Here is a 22919-nt window from a genome sequence, read left to right as displayed (position 1 = left end):
CGCCAGTAGCAGAGTGCGTGCACTTAACCGCTAAGCCACGGGGCTGGCCCAAACCTCCAGTTCTAAAATAAATAAGTCACAGGGATGTAATGTACACATGGTGACTATAGTTAACATACTGTATTGTATATCTGAAAATTACTAAGAGAGTAAATCTCAAAAGTTCTCATCACGAGAAAAAATATTTTAACTATTGGTGATGGATCTTAACTAGACTTATTGTGGAGGTCATTTCACAATATATACAAATATCAAATCATTATGTTGTATACCTGAAACTAATATAATGTTATATGTCAATTATATCTCAATTAAAAAATAAATAAGTACCAGCTTGTGCATTTACAAAATATATATATGTATCACTAGAGACATAAATAAATAAGAAAATGTGACCCATAGCCAGAAGAAAATTCAGTCAACAGAAATAGACTCAGAAAGGAGAGAAATAAAGCAATTAGCATATAAAAGCTTTAAAAATGTTATAACAAACATGATTAAGAATTAAAAGAAGGGCCGGCTCCGTGGCTTAGCGGTTAAGTGCGCGCGCTCTGATGCTGGCGGCCCGGGTTCGGATCCCGGGCACGCCCCAAGGCACCACTTCTCCGTCCAACCCGAGGCCGAGTCCCACGTATAGCAACTAGAAGGAGGCGAACCTATGACATACAACTATCTACTGGGGCTTTGGGGGGAAAAAAATGAATAAATAAAATCTTTAAAAAAAAAAAAAAGAATTAAAAGAAGACAAGAACTTAAGCAGAGAAATTAAAGATATAAAAAAGAGGCAAGTGCTACTTCTAGTGATCAAAAATACAGTATTTAAAGTAAAGAAAATTCACTGGATAGGCTTTACAGCAAATTAGACAGCATAGAAGAAAACATCAATAAACTCAAAAATATAGCAATAGAGCTATCAAAATGAAGCAGTGTGAGGAAAAAAAAAGAGAAAAAAAAAAAAAAATGAGCTATCAAGCCATGAAAAGACATGAAGGAAACAAATGCACATTGCAAGGTGAAAGAAGCCAGTGTGAAAAGGCTATATACTGTATGATTCCAACTATTTGACATTCTGGAAAAGGTAGAACTATAGAGACAGTAAAAAGATGGGTTTGGGGAGGAAGGGAAGAATGAATAGGTAGAGCACAGGAGCAGATACAAGACATACAAATATCTGTGGGGCCAGTCCGGTGGCATAGTGGTTAAGTTCGTGCACTCTGCTTTGGTGGCCCGGGGTTCGCCAGTTCAGATCCTGGGCGCAGACCTATGCACCGCTCATCAAGCCATGCTGACGTGGCGTCCCACATACAGCAACTAGAAGGATGTACAACTATGACATACGACTATCCACCGGGGCTTTGGGGAGGAAAAAGGAAAAAGAGAGGAAGACTGGCAAGAGATGTTAATTCAGGGCCAACTTTGCTCAAAAAAATAAATAAATAAATACATATATATCTGTAATGTATACATTATATACATTACCAATACTGTATGGCAGATATAAGACATAATACATTTATCAAAACCCACAGAACTGTACAAAACAAAGAGGGAATCCTAATGTAAACTATGAACCTTAGTTAATCATAATCAATCAAAATTCCCTCATCAATTGTAACAAATGTACCAGACAATTGCAAGATTTTAATAGAGAAAACTGGGGTGGCCGGTGGGGGGACCTATGTAAGAGTTGTCTGTACTTTCTGCTCAATTTTTCTGTAAACCTAAAACCGCTCTAAAAAATAAAGTCTATTAATTAAAAAAACAAGCAAACAAAAAAGGTTGGGGACATGTTAAAAGGACACAGGAGACAACCTGAAAGAGCCAGTGGCCAAAGTGGAACTATTTGAGCAACAAAATAATGTCGTTTTAGACTGTAACCCAGAAATACAGCACCTAGACCTGCCATACCTCAGGCAAAAGAAGTCTACAGAACACAGTATGCTCAAATCTAACTCCGAGATGCTGCTGTATCTTAGTCCTATACTAGCCATGTTCCCCTCATCAACTACCATATTCATAAACCTCTCCTTCCTTTTCTCTTCCAGTGCCCATATTGCAAGCACTATGCAAGGCTCTCAGCTAAGCTATCTCTACCCAAAGTCCCTACAAGAACTCACTTATTTTCAAGGTTTCAACTTGGCTAATGACCACCTGCACTATGTCTGCATCATCTAACAGTCATTTCTACTTGTAAGTTCCATATCTCCTCAAATTCAACACGTCCCAAATTAAACTCATTTTATCTACCCATACCAGTATTCCCTATACGCAGTTTCCCCATCTCAACTTCAGCTTCTATCAGTGATATTACCACTTGCCCACTCACTTAAATCCCAAACCTGCAGGTATCCTCCTTGTCCTCTATAGTCCCAATGTATCACTAAGACTCATCACTTTCTTTCGTGCTGACCCTCTTTCTCTCCATTCCACTTCTGCCACCTAAATTTATGCCCTTATTGCTACACTCCTGAATTACTTCAAGAGCTTCCTCCTTGTACTCCCTGATTAAACTCTTCCCTAATTCATCCTAAATATATTACAGTTTTCATGTAGATAGCCCTCAGTTGTTGGTCACTACAACGACTGTTATTGATGATTTCAGCAGATACTATTGGTTGGCGGCCCAATACATGTTCCTCTTTCTTTGTTGATGGACCTTTCCCAAGTGACTCAGGGAAATGAATCCTGGGGTCAATCTTGATTGGTCTTATGCAATCATGGCAGTCCCATCCCCCAAGATTTAAGTCCAAGCATGTCATGAAATGTGAGAGGTGGCCCTTTAGAAGACTTCTGGAAAAGATTTCTTTGCTCCTACAAAGGTGACACAGAAAACATGGTACTTTCTTACTCTGGATGTTGTCACGTCTAAATGAAATCCTTGAAACTCCTGCAGCCAACCTGAAGATGAAGCTGGCAAGCACAGGGAGGAGGGCAGAGGCAAGAGTACTGAAATAAGTGGAACTGAAGCCTAACATACAGTCCTTGAGGAGGCCCAATACACATAACATGGACAAATCTCGGAAGCATCATGCTTAATGAAAAAAGCCACACAAAGGAGTACATGTTATAATAATACTATTTACATATTCCATATGAAGTTCTAGGCAAAATTAATCTATAATGATAGAAATCAGATTATCAGCTGTCTAGAGCAGGATTTGGAAGGGGACTGACTTGGAAGAAGCACAAAGGAACTTTTTAGGGTAATGAAAAAGCTCTATATCATGACTGGAATGGTGGTTACATTTGTGAAAATTCATCCAACTGAACTCTTAAAATGAGTGCATTTTTACCATATATAAATTATACCTCAATAAAGCTGATTTAAGAAAAACAGATAGGGCCGGCCCCATGGCTTAGTGGTTAACTGTGCGCGCTCCGCTGCTGGCAGCCCGGGTTTGGATCCTGGGCGCGCACCGACACACCGCTTCTCCGGCCATGCTGACGCCGTGTCCCACATGCAGCAACTAGAAGGATGTGCAACTATGACATACAACTATCTACTGGGGCTTAGGGGGAAAAATAAATAAATAAATAAAATTAAAAAAAAAAAAGAAAAACAGATAATTAGTATTACAGTATGCCAGATGGTTATAAGTGCCATGGAGCAATATAAAGCCAAAAAAGGAGAGTACAAGAGGCAAGTAGGTGAGGGTAGAAGTATGTGTATAATTTTAAATATGGTGGTCATGAAAGGCCTCAATGCCTTTTCAGTGAAGACCTGAAGGAAGAGAAGGTGTAAGCCATGTAGACATCTGGAAGAAGGCAGCTTCAGGCACAGAGACCAGCAACTGCAAAAGCCCTTGTCTTTTTCACCGATAAAATGGAAAACCAACTGAAGATTTTGACTAGAGTCATCTGACTTACGTTTTAAAAGGATCACTCTGGCTGTTCAGTTGAGAACAGCTATAAAGTGGTAATGATGGAAGCAGGGAGCTCAGTCAAGAGACAACTGCAATATCCAATAGTACCTTAGACCAGGGTAGTGGTAAGTAGAAATGTTCAGATTCTGACCAAACTTTAAAGATAGAGCCTCTGCTAATGGATTGAATGTAAGATTGAAAGGGAAGAGTCAAAGATGTCACCGAGATTTGGAAGAAGTGGAAGGACAGAAAACTCATTTACCAAAGGAAGGAAGACTGAAGGAGGAACTGGCTTATTTGTAAAGAGTGAGAATTTTATTTTGGTCAAGTTAATCTTGAGATGCCTATCAAGGCATCAAATGGAAATGTAAAGTATGCAGGTGGATACCAAATTTGGAGTTTAGGAAGGGGTCTAGGTTAAAGATAAAAATCTAGGATTGTCAGTATATAAAAAGTCATGTAAAGAGATAAGCCTTAATGAGATCACTACGAGACTGAGTATCAAGAAGAGAAAAAAAACCAAAGGTGAGCCCAAGGTCAATCTAATACTTGGAAATGGGAAAGAAAAGGAAACAGTAAAGAAGACTGAGAAGGAATGGCCAGTGAAATAGGTGGAAAACCAAGAGGAAGTATCCCGGAAGCAAAGTGCTTTAAGAAAGAAAGAAAGATCAACTGGATAAATGCTACTGATAAGTTAAATAAGATGAGGACTGAGAATTCAAAGGAATAATCAGAGAATCATGGTCTCTTCAGGAACCCAATCCCACATAAACACTCCTCTAGATAAGGAGTTCTAGATAAGTAACTCACCCACTGCTAGGTTCAATTTGTACGAATTAAAAATCACTGTGTATTTTTAAATCAAACTATTACTCCTGAAATGGAAGCAGTAGTGTGTTAATCTATTTTAAACATGATGCTTATTTTTGGTCACTATTTGGTATTCTAAGCATTCTGGTAAATAATCACCTCAGATGTTTACCACTTTTACTCTGGCCTCATCAAACTCCAAACATTTCCACATCTAAGAATCAAGCTATGCTACAACTTTTTCCAAGATGTGATCTTTATTTTACTAGTAAGTTAAAACATAACATTGGATAAAATATAACCACTGGATAGTAAAAAATTACTATCCAATGAGTACTAAAGGACACAAACAGAACAGAAGACTCCTGGTACAAAAGCAGAAAGTCACAAAGAAATATAAATATATTTTGGCACAAATGCAAAAGACTCAGTCAGACACACACATACAGGATGCATACTGTGGTCCAAATCTTTTAACCTGAGCCAAACAATGTAAAAGGCTCAGCTTAGGGCAGTCATGTTCTTATCTATTTAGAGGTACATTTTTAATACTGGGCTCCTGCTGCTGTGCAAATTTTGATAAAAGAATACTTTAAGTCCTCTTCAAAGCCAAAGGAATAGCGTTTTCCAAGTAATCTGGTCCATTTCAAGGTAACTGATCTTCCTCAGAACAAAAGTTGGTAATGAGAGCTCCTGGCCAAGGCAGTGAGATAACACCCTCCCAGACATGTCCATTCAAATTTAAATTCTAAAAATAAATTGAGCGTACATTCTTCGCAAAACTAGAGGCACTAATGGTGCATACAACACACTGCCATCCTAATTATTCCATCTGGGCAAAGGATATTTGCAGTCCACATAAGAAACAAAAGAATACTAATAAGTCATTACCAAGTGTGTGTTCATAGATATGGACTGCCTCTCACCTTTTTTTTGAGCTCATTTTTGGATGTTTCATTAAGCAGATTATGTTCCCTGACATGAACATTTCAGTCCTCTCTCAAACAGATTAGATAGCAAGTTGTTCCTAAATCTGCCACTATGAGATAAGTGGCAGCTAAAATCAGAAAATTCTTGGTACAGCTTAAAATTGATTGTTTTTCATTTCAGAGAAATTCAGCCAGAGTTAAGTCAGTTATAGCACACAATTCCCCAATGACAAAATAACAAAGTTCAAAATTACTGCTACCTTTATTTTTATTTATATAGGAACAACAAGGTAACGATAATTTTCACGCTTCCCTCAGTTAACTACACTGATTCTTGCTTATCACAAATTGGAATACACTGTAGTATCCTCTTGTGTTGTTGAATAATTGCTACTTTCATGCAACAAAAGCAGATTTTGTTTAATCCTCTGTTGGTGGGAAAAAAAAAAAGGTCAGGACTTTTGATGTAAGGAAATACAGAAGCAAAGTCCTCCAAGTAATGAAATTAATCAATTACATTTACATTTTTTTAAACAAGTTCGAGCCTAAAATAAGTAAGCCTACCACAAGGACACATTAAATAAAAATTTTATTTTAGCTTGTTAGTATATCCAAAGATAAGAATAACAGACTTCTTTTTCTTTTTTTTCAATAGACTTCTAATTAGCACAACATTTTCAAAATTAATTTCCTGTGTTTCAGTCAGATTGTTTGGATTTTGGAGGACATGGGAGGGGAAGAAGGGAAAGAACTATTAAAAGTGCTCTTCTGCAGAAGAAACATAGCTATGTAATTCCTACGTAAATGTTTGTTAACTTCCCCTAGCATAAAAACAGTGATGTCATTCTACACAGCAGTACAGCAGAGTTATAATGAACACTAAGTTTTAAAATCACTAACAACTTAAGGAAATTAAGAATATTACTCAAAAATCTCCTCTCCCTAAAGTACCACATCTGTGGAAGACGACAGTGTGCCCAACTGAGGTTATATACATACTCAACATCAACAAAACTGAAGTCATTTTTCCCTGCACAACAGGAAAAGTTATTTTTTCCCTTAGAACTCTGAGCAATGAAAGCTTGACTTTAAATGGCTCTGTATAAAAACACAAGAAGGGTGTGTCATATTCTATTAGTAAAAGCAGCTCAATATCAAGAATTCCTCTTCCTTTTTTTTTTTTTTTTTTTTTAAAGATTTTATTTATTCAGCTTTTTCCCCCCAAAGCCCCAGTAGACAGTTGTATGTCATAGGTTCACATCCTTCTAGTTGCTGTACGCGGGACTCGGCCTCGCGTTGGACAGAGAAGTGGTGCCTCCGGGCGCTCCCGGGATCCGAACCCCGGGCTGCCAGCATCAGAGCGCGCGCACTTAACCACCAAGCCACAGAGCCGGCCCACCTCTTCCTTTAAAATCTAAAAAATTCCTTCTTACTTTTGAAAATTATTTTATCTTTGCTTCATTTTCTCTAAACTAGAGAGTAGTACCTTTAAAGAGAGTATAAAAAGAGTTTATAAATTTGAATTTGCAATGTGGCTCTCACACAAAAAGTAATCTGCACATTATTTGTTTTCCTCCTACAGTAAGCACTAAATAAAATATCAAAACTTGATTCCAGTGAGAACAACGATATAAAGTATTTTTACTATAATATCAACAATATTTACTACACCAAGATTTGTAGTTTATTTCCTAATCCCTTAAGAATAAAATATAGTACAACCATTCCTTCAGCTTTAAAATTACCTCAAACTGACTGGAATATCAACTCTGCAACTACATGAAACTGTAAAATGGTCGCAAAACTTGAGGCAGCATGACTATATCCCTCTCTATTAATATTTAACATAACTAAACTTAGAGAAACTGCAAATATTTCATCCTGGCTTTACTAAATGTCATGATTCAAAGTACAGGTCAACATCCAAACTAACAATTAAAATCACAACAAAACCAACATAACCTTTTAAACAAAGGGCAGTTCAACCAAGCTGTCATGAAGAGTTCACAGATTGCCACATCCTAATTAGTTGAAAAATTGCTCAACTATTTAGATTTTTTTTTAATTTGTTATCTAACAGGAATATACGTACTGTTTTCACTTTCTACCTGTGCCACATTTATCTTAAGTTTTACACTTCTGGATCTTTCAACCATTAGAGATCAACCACCAAATTACTTCAACAAGTAGAAATAGCAACACCGCTCCCAAACAGCAATTTCTGCATTGCTAGACACTTATCTAGTTGGTAGATTTATACCATTGTTCATTCTTAGTTCCTTAAATGTAAAAAATACCCACAGAAGGTGGCATACCTCTAAATTAGTTTAAATATGGTACAAAGTTATTTTTAGTTAGGTTCAGTTTTAAAAAGGCACTAATCATTCTTCTCAAAGGCTAATCTACTTAAGTTCCTTCCACATTAAAAAAACAAAAAGCTTAATTTGTCTCTTTTGGAAAGAAGAAATGCTATTTATGTAATGCTCAAGCAAAAGGATATTAGAGTAATAGAATAAGAGATCTGACATCAAACCAGGATCAGGATCATACCTATCGTTAATAAAAATAAGTCTGACATTTATTGTAATGATGGTCCTTTCAAATACTAGCATGGCTAAATGTCACTTATGTGCACTTTCAAATGTAATTCTTATTTCTAAAGATTTTTATTTATTTATTTTTTTCCCCCAAAGCCCCAGTAGATAGTTGTATGTCACAGCTGCACATCCTTCTAGTTGCTGTATGTGGGACGCGGCCTCAGCATGGCCGGAGAAGCGGTGCGTCGGTGCGCACCCGGGATCCGAACCCCGGGCCGCCAGCAGCGGAGCGCGCGCACTTCTTACTTCTAAAAAATACTCTTGGGCCGGCCCCGTGGTTTAGCGGTTAGGTGCACGCGCTCCGCTGCTGGCGGCCCGGGGTTCGGATCCCGGGTGCGCACCGACGCACCGCTTCTCCGGCCATGCTGAGGCCGCGTCCCACATACAGCAACTAGAAGGATGTGCAGCTGTGACATACAACTATCTACTGGGGCTTTGGGGGAAAAAAATAAATAAATAAAATTATTAAATAAATAAATAAAAAATACTTTTATCTTCTACTATGCGAAGTAAAAAGGAAGAAAATTCCCATAAACCATTATAAACTGGTTCTTATTCACAAAAAAAAGATACAAGAGGGGCTGTCCCGGTGGTCTAGTGGTTAAGTTCACACACTCCGGGACCGGCCCCATGGCGTAGCAGTTAAGTGCACGCTCTCCGCTACTGGCGGCCTAAGTTCAGATCCCAGGCGCGCACCGATGCACCACTTGTCCAGCCATGCCGAGGCAACATCCCACATACAGCAACTAGAAGGATGTCCAACTATGACATACAACTGTCTACTGGGGCTTTGCGGAGAAAAAGGGAAAAAAAGGAGGAGGATTGGCAATAGATGTTAGCCCAGGGACGGTCTTCCTCAGCAAAAAGAGGAGGATTGGCATGAATGTTACCTCAGGGCTGATCTTCCTCACCAAAAAAAAAAAAAGAAGTTCGCGCACTCTGCTTCAGCGGCCCAGGGTTCACAGGTTCAGATCCTGGGCGTGGACCTACACACCACTTATGAAGCCATGCTGTGGCAGGCATCCCACATATAAAGTAGAGGAAGATGGGCACAGATGTTATCCCAGGGCCAATCTTCCTCAGCTAAAAGAGGAGGATTGGCAATGGATGTTAGCTCAGGGCCAATCTTCACCAAAAAAAAAAAAGATACAAGAAATATTCACGTAATATTTATTTGAGAACTGTGTCTATTCCCTCCTCGCACGCTAGAAAGATGCAAAGACAAACACTTCCAACTATTCAGACAGATCATTCCACAGTTGTAACTTTCATCATAGCTCTCAAAGCAGCATAGTGAGGTCAGCTCACAAACAGCTTAAGTAGCAAAACGAGAAATTGGTGGTAGTAGTATCAGGCTACATAACAGCCTCTCCAAAGAATATGAAGTAAGAGAACTAAAATGTGCTGGCAACATGCCAAGAGACTGGAAGGAATACAGCTTTGAGCAATGAATACAAAGAGCTTATAGTATATAGCAATTTATCATCTTTTATCCTGTAGATTAACCAATAATAGCCATATATAAGAGGTATTTAACACTACCAAGTTTCTCCATACTTATGACTTGAAAAGCATCTAGGCTTGCAACGATTTGGTAAACACATACCCTAAAAAGAAAAATCTGACTTCCATCCTATGTGAAGATAAGGAAGGTAAAATACATAAAATTATACTGCTATTATTCTGCATAGAATAGCCTTTATTCTCCAAGGATTATATTGCCCTCAGCATAATTCTAAAGACTTAGGTTTTTCTATATTGTCAGTTGCGACTGAATATCTCCGCAACTGGTTGGCATTTAGAATTAGTCAACTTTCTCAACAGATTTAATTAAAAAATTAACCCTGTCAGATCAAAGGACATAATTTTGGTCAGAAACAATTCCTTGGACCTTAGTCAAAATATGTTACTTTTATAATTTCATCTTTACTGAATTGTATATTAAAACAGAATAATAAAGTCTAATTCTTAAGTTTCTGACACGTTCTAAACATATTTTCTTTCTAAAGAACCAAAAGAAAATGCAGTTATTTTAGGCAAGAGAAATAATCATATTCAATTCAAATCCACACACATTTAACACCTATTTTGTGCCAGATATTATGCTGAGAACTAAGGAAACAAAGATAAATATGTACATGGTCTTACAGAGCTGACAATCTAGTTGGGGAAACTGATCCATTTAAAAATCAATCAATCTCTGCTCTAGTAGCTATCAGAACAAAAGCCCTGGTATTACCCACAAAAGTGTGAATAAGTCTGCCAGAGAGGATGGAAAAATCTTCAGAGAAGATGAGCTATGTCTTGAAGGATGAGAATTTCACAAGGGAAAGTGGGATATTGCAGACCAAGGACATGAGCAAAAGCAAGAAAGCACAAAAACATGGCATGTGTGAGGAAGCCCATGAGGCAGGGGGAGGGATAACAATTTCTGGTATATGTGCTACTACTCTTCTATCCTCACCCTACGACAGACATCACTAATCAATTAAAGCATGTTTAACTGTCACTATTTGCAGATGACATGATTTTATATATAGAAAACCCTAAAGAATCCACCAGAAAACTTTTAGAAGTAATAAACGAATATGGTAAAGTTGCAGGATACAAAATCAACATACAAAAATCAGTTGCATTTCTGTACACTAACGACGAAGTAGCAGAAAGAGAAATTAAGAATACCATCCCATTTACAATTGCAACAAAAAGAATAAAATACCTAGGAATAAACTTAACCAAAGAGGTGAAAGATCTATAGACCAAAAACTTTAAAACATTGCTGAAAGAAATTGAAGAAGACACAAAGAAATGGAAAGATATTCTGTGCCCTTGGATTGGAAGAATTAACATAGTTAAGATGTCCATACTTCCTAAAGCAATCTATAGATTCAATGCAATCCCTATCAAAGTTCCAACAACATTTTTCACAGAAATAGAACAAAGAATCCTAAAATTTATATGGAACAACAAAAGACCCCAAATAGCTAAAGGAATCCTGAGAAAAAAGAACAAAGCTGGAGGTATCACACTCCCTGATTTCAAAATATACTACAAAGCTATAGTAACCAAAACAGCATGGTACTGGCACAAAAACAGACACATAGATCAATGGAATAGAATCGAAAGCCCAGAAATAAACCCACACATCTATGGACAGCTAATCTTTGACAAAGGAGCCAAGAACATACAATGGGGAAAAGAAAGTCTCTTCAACAAATGGTGTTGGGAAAACTGGATAGCCACATGCAAAAAAATGAAAGTAGACCCTTACCTTACACCATACACAAAAATTAACTCCAAATGGATTAAAGACTTGAATGTAAGACCTGAAACTGTGAAACTTCTAGAAGAAAACATAGGCAGTACGCTCTTCCACATTGGTCTTAGCAACATCTTTTCAAACACCACATCTGACCAGGCAAGAGAAACAATAGAAAAAATAAACAAATGGGACTACATCAACCTAAAAAGCTTCTGCACAGCAAAGGAAACCATCAACAAAACGAAAAGACAACCTAACAATTGGGAGAAGATATTTGCAAACCATACTTCTGATAAGGGCTTAATCTCCAAAATATATAAAGAACTCATGCATCTCAACAACAAAAAAACTAACAACCCAATTAAAAAATGGGCAAAAGACCTGAACAGACATTTCTCCAAAGAAGATATACAGATGGCCAACAGACACATGAAAAGATGTTCAAAATCACTAACTATCAGGGAAATGCAAATGAAAACTACAATGAGATATCACCTCACGCCCATTAGAATGGCTATAATTAACAAGACAGGAAACAACATGTGTTGGAGAGGATGTGGAGAGAAGGGGACTCTCATACACTGCTGGTGGGAGTGCAAACTGGTGCAGCCCCTATGGAAAACAGTATGGAGATTCCTCAAAAAATCAAGGATAGAACTACCATATGATCCAGCTATTCCACTGTTGGGTATTTATCCAAAGAACTTGAAAACACCAATTTGCAAAGGTACATGCACCCCTGTGTTCATTGCAGCGTTATTCACAATAGCCAAGATTTGGAAGCAACCTAAGTGCCCACCAAGGGACGAATGGATAAAGAAGCTGTGGTATATACACACAATGGAATACTACTCAGCCATAAGAAACGATGAAATCCAGCCATTTGTGACAACATGGATGGACATTGAGGGTATCATGCAAAGTGAAATAAGTCAGAGGGAGAAGGTCAAATACCGTATGATTTCCTTCATTAAGTAGCAGATAATAACAACAATAAACAAACACATAGGGACAGAGATTGGATTGGTGGTTACCAGAGGGGAAGGGGGGAGGGAGGAGGGTGAAAGGGATAATTCGGTACATGTGTGTGGTGATGGGTTGTAATTAGTATTTTGGTGGTGAACATGATGTAATCTATGCAGAAATAGACGTACAATGATGTACACCTGAAATTTTTACAATGTTATAAACCAATGTTACTGCAATAAACAAAAAAAAAAAAAAAAAAAAAGCATGTTTAAAGCCCACATGAGACAAACTCCTTCTCAACAGATAACCCAAAACCAATGGAAGGAGGTAAATCCATGAGATGAAATTTACATGCTATCCTGAGACTGGGAGTAGAAAGTGGTGGTACTTGAGACTAGAAGGGTAAATTAAGAACAGATTATGAATAAACATGAATGCTAGGTTAACAAGCTTACATTTTACTGTAGGCAACCGAGGACGAACAATGGATTTTATGAAAAATATTGACATGATCAATTCTGTCAGATGTTTGAAGAATGCGTTCGGACAGACAGAATAAAGGCAGAAAGAACAGTTAAGATGCTATTGCAGGGCCGGCCCTGTGGCTTGGTGGTTAAGTGCGCGCGCTGCGATGCTGGTGGCCCGGGTTCGGATCCCGGGTGCGCATCGAGGCACCACTTCTCCGGTCATCCTGAGGCCGAGTCCCGCATACAGCAACTAGAAGGATGTGCAGCTACGACATACAACTATCCACTGGGGCTTTGGGGGGAAAAATAAAAATAAATAAAATCTTTAAAAAAAAAAAAAAAAAGATGCTATTGCAATAGTCTAGGCAAGATAAAATGAGGCCCGAATTGCTGTTATGGCAAAAATCTACTGCAGATTCTAACACAAAAATGGAGTGTTTAATAGGATTTTATAATTCATGGTTTTAAAACACCTGTTTGAGGGGCTGGCCCCGTGGCATAGTGGTTAAGTGCGTGCGCTCCGCTGCTGGTGGCCCGGGTCCGGATCCCAGGTGCGTACCGATGCACCGCTTTGTCAGGCCAAGTTGTGGCGGTGCCCCACATAAAGTGAAGGAAGATCGGCTGGATATTAGCTCAGGGCCAGTCTTCCTCAGCAAAAAGAGAAGACTTGGCATGGATGTTAGCTCAGGGCTGATCTTCCTCACAAAAAAATAAAAAATAAAACAACAGTTTGAGAACAATTAATATTCTAATTAGAATTCCCAAATAATACTCAAAAAGGAAAAGAAAAGCTAAATTAAGGTAAAGACTAGAATTAAAGAAGTGAATCACAATGATACTCAAGATTACTCGAGACTATAAGTTCAGAAATACATATTTCAGGTTTAGCATCAAGAAAAAGAACATCCTCATGACCACACTAATACTCAGCAAGTCTTTTCTTCCTGAGGACACTAATACTCTAGTCAAACAACAAACCCTATTCACCTTACATGCCCCTACAATGCAGGGTCAAATTCACACTCCCAGCGAGCTGCAGAAAGCACAAAAGTCAAATTTAAAACCAAAGTTTGAAACCAAAAAGGAGTCCCACTTTATCCAAACATTTAAAACTAGACCTTTCTTTTAAGAAACATAATTTATATGAAATAAATCTTCTGAAAATACTACTATTCTACCATTAACTAATTCATATCCCAGGCATTAAACTCCAAAATTCTTTGTGTGGAATAGAACCTATCCATAGCACTTTGGGCAGTATGCAAAAAAAGCAGTCTCCTATCACTTCTGTAGAATGTTTAATAAATGAAATTATTCTACTTAAAAATAAAAACTTCACTGTAGCTCAAAAGGCCAAAGATGTTCAAAGAGTTTTTCTATTTTGGAAAAAGAGATTCTTTAGCTATTGCAGACAAAGGCTAACATATTGATGTAAAATCCAAGTGCAACATGTTAACAAGCATGCTAGAAAAGCTAGCATTACTGTTTTAAGACCTAAGGATATTCACATTAAAGACAAAATTACCCTGTAGTGAATGCCAACAATGCACTTCATACTACATAGACACATACTCAAGGATTCTACCTTGTTCTCATCTCAATTCTTCTGTGTCTCAGTAACAAACTCTCAAATTGGGATTCTCTTTCTCTTAAAACAAGCTAAAATGAAAAATATGAATTCCAGAGACAAAATGTACTTGTGGTATATTGTTTATTCTGAGAAAGCAAATCAGATCACAATCTATCTCTTTTCGAGAAAGATATGGATTAGCTAGTCATGAGCAGGGTCTACTTCTCATGATGTCATCCCAAAGCCATTACTAAATGTTACACATGTTATGCTTCCTTCAAATCAATCACAAAACAAGTCCTCCTAAGACTGAGGTCAAATTCCATTCTAACTAAAAGACCTCCAAACTTGAAGTAATGGTCCACTTACTAAGTAACATTCAAAGACCAAATTCCAGAATAACCCTCCTCCTGTACCTCCTCCACTTACAAAAAAAAAATCAGCCTTCTCCTTTTAGCTCATTGTAATGGAATGTGACCTGTAGTTAGGAGCTCTGCCATTCCTTATATACTGCTTAAAGAACATGAAGCAGATATAAGGATAATAATATATTTTTAAAAGAAAAAAAGTGAAGTGTAGGTGGTTAATCATTAACAATTTGAACAAACAAAAGGTAAATTGGTTTACTAGATTTCTCATGTAAGACAGAATGAGCATATTTATATAACAATTGAATCTTTATTTTTATTTTATAACACTAGTCAGACATCTAAAAGATTTATGATTTGTATGACTCATAATAAATTAGGTAGGGAAGGGAGGTTAAAACTACAACTACTTAAATCTTCACACACAAAATTACTATAAACATCTTTTCATGACAAATCATATTTTTAATCATTGAAGTTACACACTTAACTACCTAATCATAAAGAGAAGAACAGGGAAATATTTAAGAAATGTACTTCAAAGTCTAAAATTATACACATCTATCTGGGGTTCAGGTTCTCATTTTTAAAAAAAGAAGGTATTTGACTAGATGATCTTTAAAGCTACTATGATACTTTACCCCAAGTTTAAAATGAACAAATTCTTTGATTTAATTCAGACAATACCTCTCCCAAGATAATCCCCTCAAGGATATATTTTTACTTACATTCTTCCTACACCTTCATACATGTTAGTCTCATCTACCAAAGTCATAATCTCTGTATCTGTAAGATGTGCATGCTTTTTCGTTCTGTTTAGCTGTTCAATCTGTATATCTGCAAGCTTCACCTTCTGTTGAGTGTCAATAACTTTGGCTTGAAGTTCTGTGAAAGCCTAATAAAAACAAGTCCTTAATTTAGTACGTAAAACATTTTACAGGAAACATTTAAGTCAAATTCAAATATATTAAAATAAAGCATGCAGGGGAGGGCCCCGTGGCTTAGCGGTTAAGTGTGCGTGCTCCGCTACTGGCGGCCAGGGTTTGGATCCCGGTCGCGCACCAACGCACCGCTTGTCCAGCCATGCTGAGGCGGCGTCCCACATACAGCAACTAGAAGGATGTGCAACTATGACATACAACTATCTACTGGGGCTTTGGGGGAACAAAGGAGGAAGATTGGCAATAGATGTTAGCTCAGAGCCAGTCTTCCTCAGCAAAAAGAGGAGGATTGGCATGGATGTTAGCTCAAGGCTGATCTTCCTCACAAAAATATAAATAAATAAAAAAATAAAGCATGCTAACTAGAGACAAAGCTGTGAAATTTACCAAAGCAAACACCAACAAAAGTCAATATAATTGTAAAGGATCAAGCCACTATGCTAAATACTGAATTTACCCTGTCCTCAGAAGAAGCAATCTATTTGAAGCAGCAGAACAAATGCACATTAAATAATAACCATATCAAGTAGCAGGTACCCAAGGAATAATAAAAGCAATAAATGCAACAGTCAGAGGATGAAACCCAGAGACTGAAAACAAGAATCATAAGTGTAACAACTTGCTACATTTGCATTATACAACTAGGTTTCATAGCACTTTCCCACATTTGTTTGAAATATTAACATTGGAATATTAATATGAGAGCATTGAGGGATATAATAAAAAAATCTCATTTACTCTTCTCAATGATGTTACGGGTCAGGGATGGCAGTTTCATCATCATAGTTTACAAATTAAGTAACTAAATGTGTTAAAGAGGTATAAATGGCTTGCACAGGGTTAACAACTATTAGGTGGAAAGGCAGCTACAGTACTTAAATTCATTTCTTCTGACTCCTAGTTCAGAAATCTTTCTATTCTACTGTCTACAGTAATATTCAGAATATATATATTTTTAAGAGAAAAACAAAAAAAAGAGAAAAAAATTTCAAAGCATTGGTAGACTTTATCATGATCTTCACATGCACATACCAAGCCAAATTTGACCCTTGTGTACACTTAACTCAAAGATAAACACAGATCTTGGATATTTTTGTTGAAGTGCCTGGAATAACTTTCACCTGCTGTCAAATTTATGCCTTACTAATACCATTAGTGACTGCAATACATGGCAAAGTCTACTACTTAACTTTTATTCTGACTTTGGTCTCACCTAATAGTAAAGTTTAAAAAGATTTATTTGAGGAGAGAGGAGGTACCTGAAATTTCCTATTAGTCTCCACCCCCTCCAAAAAGAGACCTTATAAAGAGATTAGAAGATAAAACCTTTAAACAACAAGTTTCCTTTTTTTTTTTTTTTTTTTGGTGAGGAAGATTGTCCCTGAGCTAACATCTGTGCCAATCTTCCTCTATTTCGTATGTGGGACGCCACCACAGCATGGCCTGATGAGTGGTGTGTAGGTTTGCCAGGGATACAAACCCATGAACCGGGGGCCGTGGTCCACTGAAGCAGAGTGCCTAAACTTAACCACTATGCCACTGGGCCAGCCCCACAAGTTTCTCTTATGGTTAATTTAATTGGTTGTCAAAACTATCCAATTTAAGTCTGTAATCATTTTCTTTTTTTTTTTATTTATTTTATTTTTTCCCCCCAAAGCCCCAGTGGATAGTTGTGTGTCGTAGCTGCACATCCTTCTAGTTGCTGCATGTGGGACTCGGCCTCAGGATGAACGGAGAAGTGGTGCCTCGATGCGCACCCGGGATCCGAACCCGGGCCGCCAGCATCGCAGCGCGCGCACTTAACCACCAAGCCACAGGGCCGGCCCTGTAATCATTTTCTTAGTATGCATTTTGTCCACAGGTTTCTTAGCATCAAATCCAAATAATACTGGGAGGCAAGTCCATTCACAGCTGTACTCTATTAGCTCTTTCACTAAACCCTGACTTAAATTTGAATTTTTAACATAAAAAAAAAAGTTAAACTTTTAGAATGCTTCAAGCATTCTTAAAATGAATTTTGTTTTGCATGTAAAATTATAGGTATTACCTGATTGTTCTGTACATAGTTTGCTAAGGAAGCTAGTATATTGTTAAAGCTGAGATATTACTGCATTAGACACCACCAGGTAAGGGCTAAATTTACAAGTTTCCAAACAGGAATGACAAAAAGCAAGACACATACACATACCTACAAACGGCTTCATTTATTAGGAGCAAGAGCTATGCAAAGGTTGACCAGAAGGCAGTCTTTAGTAAAATCTGCTTTTCTGAAAAACCTAAACTAATGGTCAAAGGTGTGAAGTAAAGCAGAGAATGCTGGATTCTACTCTCAGCCTGTGCCTGAATTTTTTCTGGTACTCAGTTTCCTCTTCTAGAAAAGTATAGGTTTAAAGTAGATGAAGTCTAGCATCCTTTCCAATCCCTGTGTCCCCGCGTCCCCAAAAAAGGATATCGTTTTGGGTCGGCAGTGGTGTTAAAATCCTGACAACTCGCAGATGGCAAAAACGTTTTTAAGTAACAACACGTTAATAAGCAATTGTTTGAAGAGAGAAACCCAATTCCTTCAGACATCGATTTTATTTGGAAAACTTTACTGGACTTGTTTCTGTAGTTTACAAGTTCTTCAAAAAAAGGGGGAAGGGGGTGGAAGACAAAGCCCTGAGATGAACATTGCTATGAGAATATCTGACGCGGAAATGTATGTATATACTACGACCTTTCAAGATGGAATCAAATAAGTGGACTAAAAAACACAAGGTTGGAACTGGGAGTTTTTCAAAGCAGATGGGGATGCAGAATTACAGATGCCTCGGCTCGTCCGAAAGGGCTCCAATTTGAAACGCTCACTTCAGGCCTTACGATGCAACTGATGGCTCTGAGCGCAACGAAACGGCTCTGGAGCTCGGAACGAGGGGACAGGCCAGCTAACGGCCCGCCTGACTTAACCAGACCAAGCCCAAGCGGCTCTTATCCAGCTAGAGACGCTCGCCCACCACTCCAGCCTAAGGAGACCCGGTCCCGCCTTAGGACTCTGGGAAATCACTCCCCAATTCCCTGAGGCCTCTTTCCTTCCGCAGGACTCGAGCCTCACTCGATATTCTTGTCCACACTCCCCTTAGCTTCCAAAGAGAAGCCACTGCCTGCTCAATACCCTCCTTTACCTTCTTCAACTCCAGATCCACGGGGGCCGCCATCTTGGTTCACTCTCTGCGCCTGCGCGGTGGGAAAAGGCCAGAAAGAGGAAGCGGGAAGGGCGCGCCTTGGCGGTTTGATAGTCCTCTTTCCTTCTGCGCCTGCGCATGAGTTGGGCTAATTGAGTTTCCTCCTGGCTCTGGGGCTAGCATCCCTTGAAACTTGGGGATTCCGATTCAGAGTCTGTTTTCCCCACGTGAGCGATCAGACCTGGCTTGCTTCGCCACATCCTTCCAGACAGAGCACAATGCGCAGATTTCGCGTATGGTTTTAAGCATTTTGACAAATAGCTTAGTTTGTGCTGCTAAATTGGGATGTATGTGGATCCGGCCAAAACCTCTTCAGTCATTCGGTCCTTCAAGCTAGTTCCTGTGTTGTCAGGAAGAGGAAGAATCAGCCTGAGCTTCAAGCATGCCAATATGAAGACCAGAAGGCTTCATTGAAGTGTTTTTTGTGCGTGTTTTTTTTTTTTTTTGGTGAGGGAGATTGGCCCTGAGCTAACATCTGTTGCCCATCTTCCTCTATGTTGTATATGGGATGCCGCCATAGCATGGCTTGATGAGCAGTGCATATGTCCGCACCTGGGTTCTGAACCTGCGAAGCCTGCACCACTGAAGCAGAGTGCATGAACTTAACCACTATACCACCAGGTGGGCCCCTGAAGTGTTCTTCCAAAGAACTTATTTGTACTGAACGCTCCTGGAAGACTTTCTAGACACGTGGTTCTGAAAAGAGGCCAAATAAGTTTGTGAAAAAAAATACAGATTCTGTGGTCTTTATCCCAAACTTAATTTAGAATCTTTCAGATTGGGGCCTGGAAATTTTGTAGTTTTGCAAACTCCCTTTATGACCTGATGCAAGTTGTCTGCAGACCCCATTTTGAGAATCTTCTGTAAAAGACCCGGCATTTGAACCAGAAGGATGGATAGTATTGGACTTTGGAAATGAAAGAAATGGATGTTTTACCTACTCTAAAAACTTGTGAGGAAAGAGAAAGGGCAGGGAATTTGGAACCAGCAAGATCTGAATTTAAGATTTGGTCTACCTTGAGCCTAGGTCTGTCTGGTTCCATTGGCTAGTTGTATGGCAATACAGTATATCTCCTTATTTAATTTGAGAATAACAATACTGACCTAACAAAGTTATTGTGAGGATTAAATAAGATCAAGATGAAAAGCTCCAAGCATAGCACCATGCACACAGTAGGTACTCAATAAATAGTTGTAGTTAAGCTGATGTAGTTAGCATTGTCATGTTTGTCTTTCAAGGTGCAGCCCAATGGAGGAGACCAAAAATAATCCCTCCTCTGAACTCTCCTCAAGACTACATCTGTTCCTCTCTCAAAGCACATGACACTTTCTACCTTTAAAAAAAAATCTTATTAGACTGTAAGCTCCTTAAAATCAAGATCTGTGGGATAGTGGTTCCCCCACCACTTATACCCAGAACACTTATCACAGTGCATCACAGGGAAGGGATACAAAATAAACACTTGTTGAGAATGAATTCTTCTTCAGAAGAAAATTTGTCATCACTCTGTAATTTGGGAAAGAAAAAAAGGGCCTAATTCTACTCTGGGATTGTCTTAGAACTTCATTAGAGATGATCAATAAATAATGACTGAATATTAAAATTCAAAGCAGGTCTCAGATACTTTCCTATACATTACCTTATGAGATTTTGAAACATTCCTCATAGAGATATGTGCAATGTAAAAGTTAAGAGCCTGGGCTAAGGTGTCAGACAACTTGGGTTCAAGTACTGACCACACTATTTAAGAGCAATGTGACCTTAGGCAAGAGTCTTCTCTCAGTTTTTTTGATCATTGTTCCTTTTTGCATACCACTCCTTCCTCCTGAGTTTAATTTCCTTCTCGATGAAGTAAATCCTTCAGTAGATTCTTTCAGAAAGAGTCTTTGAGAAGTAAACTCTCTCAGTCTTCGTGTTGTCGGTTGAGTTGTGTCCCCACAAAAAAAGATGTATATCCTACCCGGGTACCTCTAAATGTCATGTATCTGGAAATCGAGTCTTTACAAGAGGTAATCAAGTTAAAATGAAGTCATTAGGGTGGGCCCTAATCCAACATGTCTTAGTTCTTCAGACTGCTGTAACAAAATACAGACGGTCCTCAACTTCTGACAACTTATACTTCGAATTTTGAATTTTGATCTTTTCTGGGTTAGCGATATGCAGTACAATACTCTCTGATGATCCTGGGCAGTGGCAGTGAGCCGCAGCTCCCAGTCAGCCACGCGATCATGAAGGTAAACAACTGATACACTTATAACCATTCTGTTTTTCACTTTCTGTACAGTAGTCAATAAAATACATGAGATATTCAATGCCTTGTGTTACATGATTTTGTCCAAGTGTAAGTTAATGTAAGTGTTCTGAACATGTTTAATGTAGGCTAGGATAGGGGCCAGCCCTGTGGCATAGCAGTTAAGTGCATGCACTCCGCTGCTGGCGGCCCGGGTTCAGATCCGGGCGTGCACCAATGCACCGCTTGTCAGGCCATGCTGTGGTGGTGTCCCATATAAAATGGAGGAAGATGGGCACAGATGTTAGCCCAGGGCCAGTCTTCCTCAGCAAAAAGAGGAGGATTGGCATGGATGTTAGCGCAGAGCTGATCTTCCTCATCAAAAAAATAATAATAATAAAGGTAGGCTAGGATAAGCTATGATGCTTGATAGATAAAGTGTGTTCAATGATTTTCTTTTGTGTGTGTTTATGTGTGTGTGAGGAAGATCAGCCCTGAGCTAACATCCGTGCTAATCCTCCTCTTTTTGCTGAGGAAGACCGGCTCTGAGCTAACATCTATTGCCAATCCTCCTCCTTTTTTTTTTCCCCAAAGCCCCAGTACATAGTTGTATGTCATAGTTGCCCATCCTTCTAGTTGCTGTATGTGGGACGCGGCCTCAGCATGGCCAGAGAAGCGGTGTGTCGGTGTGCGCCCGGGATCTGAACCCGGGCCGCCAGTAGCAGAGTGTGCGCACTTAACCACTAAGCCACGGGGCCAGCCCCAACGCATTTTCAACTTACAATATTTTTAATTTTTGATGGGTTTATCAGGACGTAACCCCATCATAAGTCGAGGAAGATCTGTACCACAGACTGGGTGGTTTATAAACAACAAACATTTATTTCTCACAGTTCTGAAGGCTGGAGTCTGGGATCAGGGTGCCAGCATGCTTGGGTGAGGGCCATATTCTCGGTTGCAGACTGCTGACCTCTCACTGTGTCCTCCCTTGGTGGAAAGGGCAAGGGATCTCTGTGGGGTCTCTTTTATAAGAACACTAATCCCAGTTGTGAGGGCTTTGTTCTCATGACTTAAGCATCTCCCAAAGGCTCTACCTCCTAATGCCATCATCTTTGTGGGTAAGGATTTCAACACATGAATGGGGGTGGGGGGCGGGGCACAAACATTCAGACCATAGCACAATATGACTTGTGTCCTTATAAAAAGGGGAAATTTAGACACAGACATAGATATGCACAGAGGGAGGACTATTTGAAGAGACATAGGAGAATGCTATGTGAAGATTGTAGTTATGCTTCAGGCTATCAGAAGTTGGAAGAGGCAAGAAAAGGATCCTTCCCCTATAGGTTTCAGAGATAGCACTGTCAACACCTTTATTTTGGTCTTCTAGCTTCCAAAACTGTGAGAAATAAATTTCTGTTGTTCTAAGCCACTCAGTTTGTGGTACTCTGTTATGGCAGCCCTATGAAACTAATACACTTTGTATACATAAAATTGTCTTAATTTCACTCTTAATTTTAAATGACAGATTAGCTGTGCATAGAATTATAGATTGACAATTATTAAAGACATTTTTCCATAGTCTTCTGGCTTTTATATACTGATAAAAAGTCCTGTCAGGCTGCTTTTCGTGATTTTGTTAGAAATCATCTGTCTTTTCTCCGGTGTGTTTTAAGACATTCACTTTGTTT

The 22919-nt window shown here is 38.8% G+C and overlaps 1 protein-coding gene across 1 annotated transcript in view; it reads right to left on the bottom strand.

The window, feature by feature from the left end:
• Window positions 1–19015, bottom strand: part of PFDN1 (prefoldin subunit 1) — a 76193-nt gene extending 57178 nt beyond the window's left edge. The window contains exons 1-2 of the mRNA XM_004420101.3: window positions 18938–19015; window positions 15564–15730 (exon numbers count right to left, since the gene is read on the bottom strand). Coding sequence (XP_004420158.1) covers window positions 15564–15730; window positions 18938–18970 — 200 coding nt within the window. The 5' untranslated portion in view covers window positions 18971–19015. The remainder of the gene's footprint in view (window positions 1–15563; window positions 15731–18937) is intronic.
• Window positions 19016–22919: the final 3904 nt, after the last annotated feature.

This window comes from Ceratotherium simum, chromosome 4, assembly GCF_057802395.1.
Source record: "Ceratotherium simum simum isolate JZ-2026a chromosome 4, ASM5780239v1, whole genome shotgun sequence".
NCBI classification, from domain to species: domain Eukaryota; kingdom Metazoa; phylum Chordata; class Mammalia; order Perissodactyla; family Rhinocerotidae; genus Ceratotherium; species Ceratotherium simum.
This window is presented reverse-complemented; position numbering and strand designations above follow the sequence as displayed.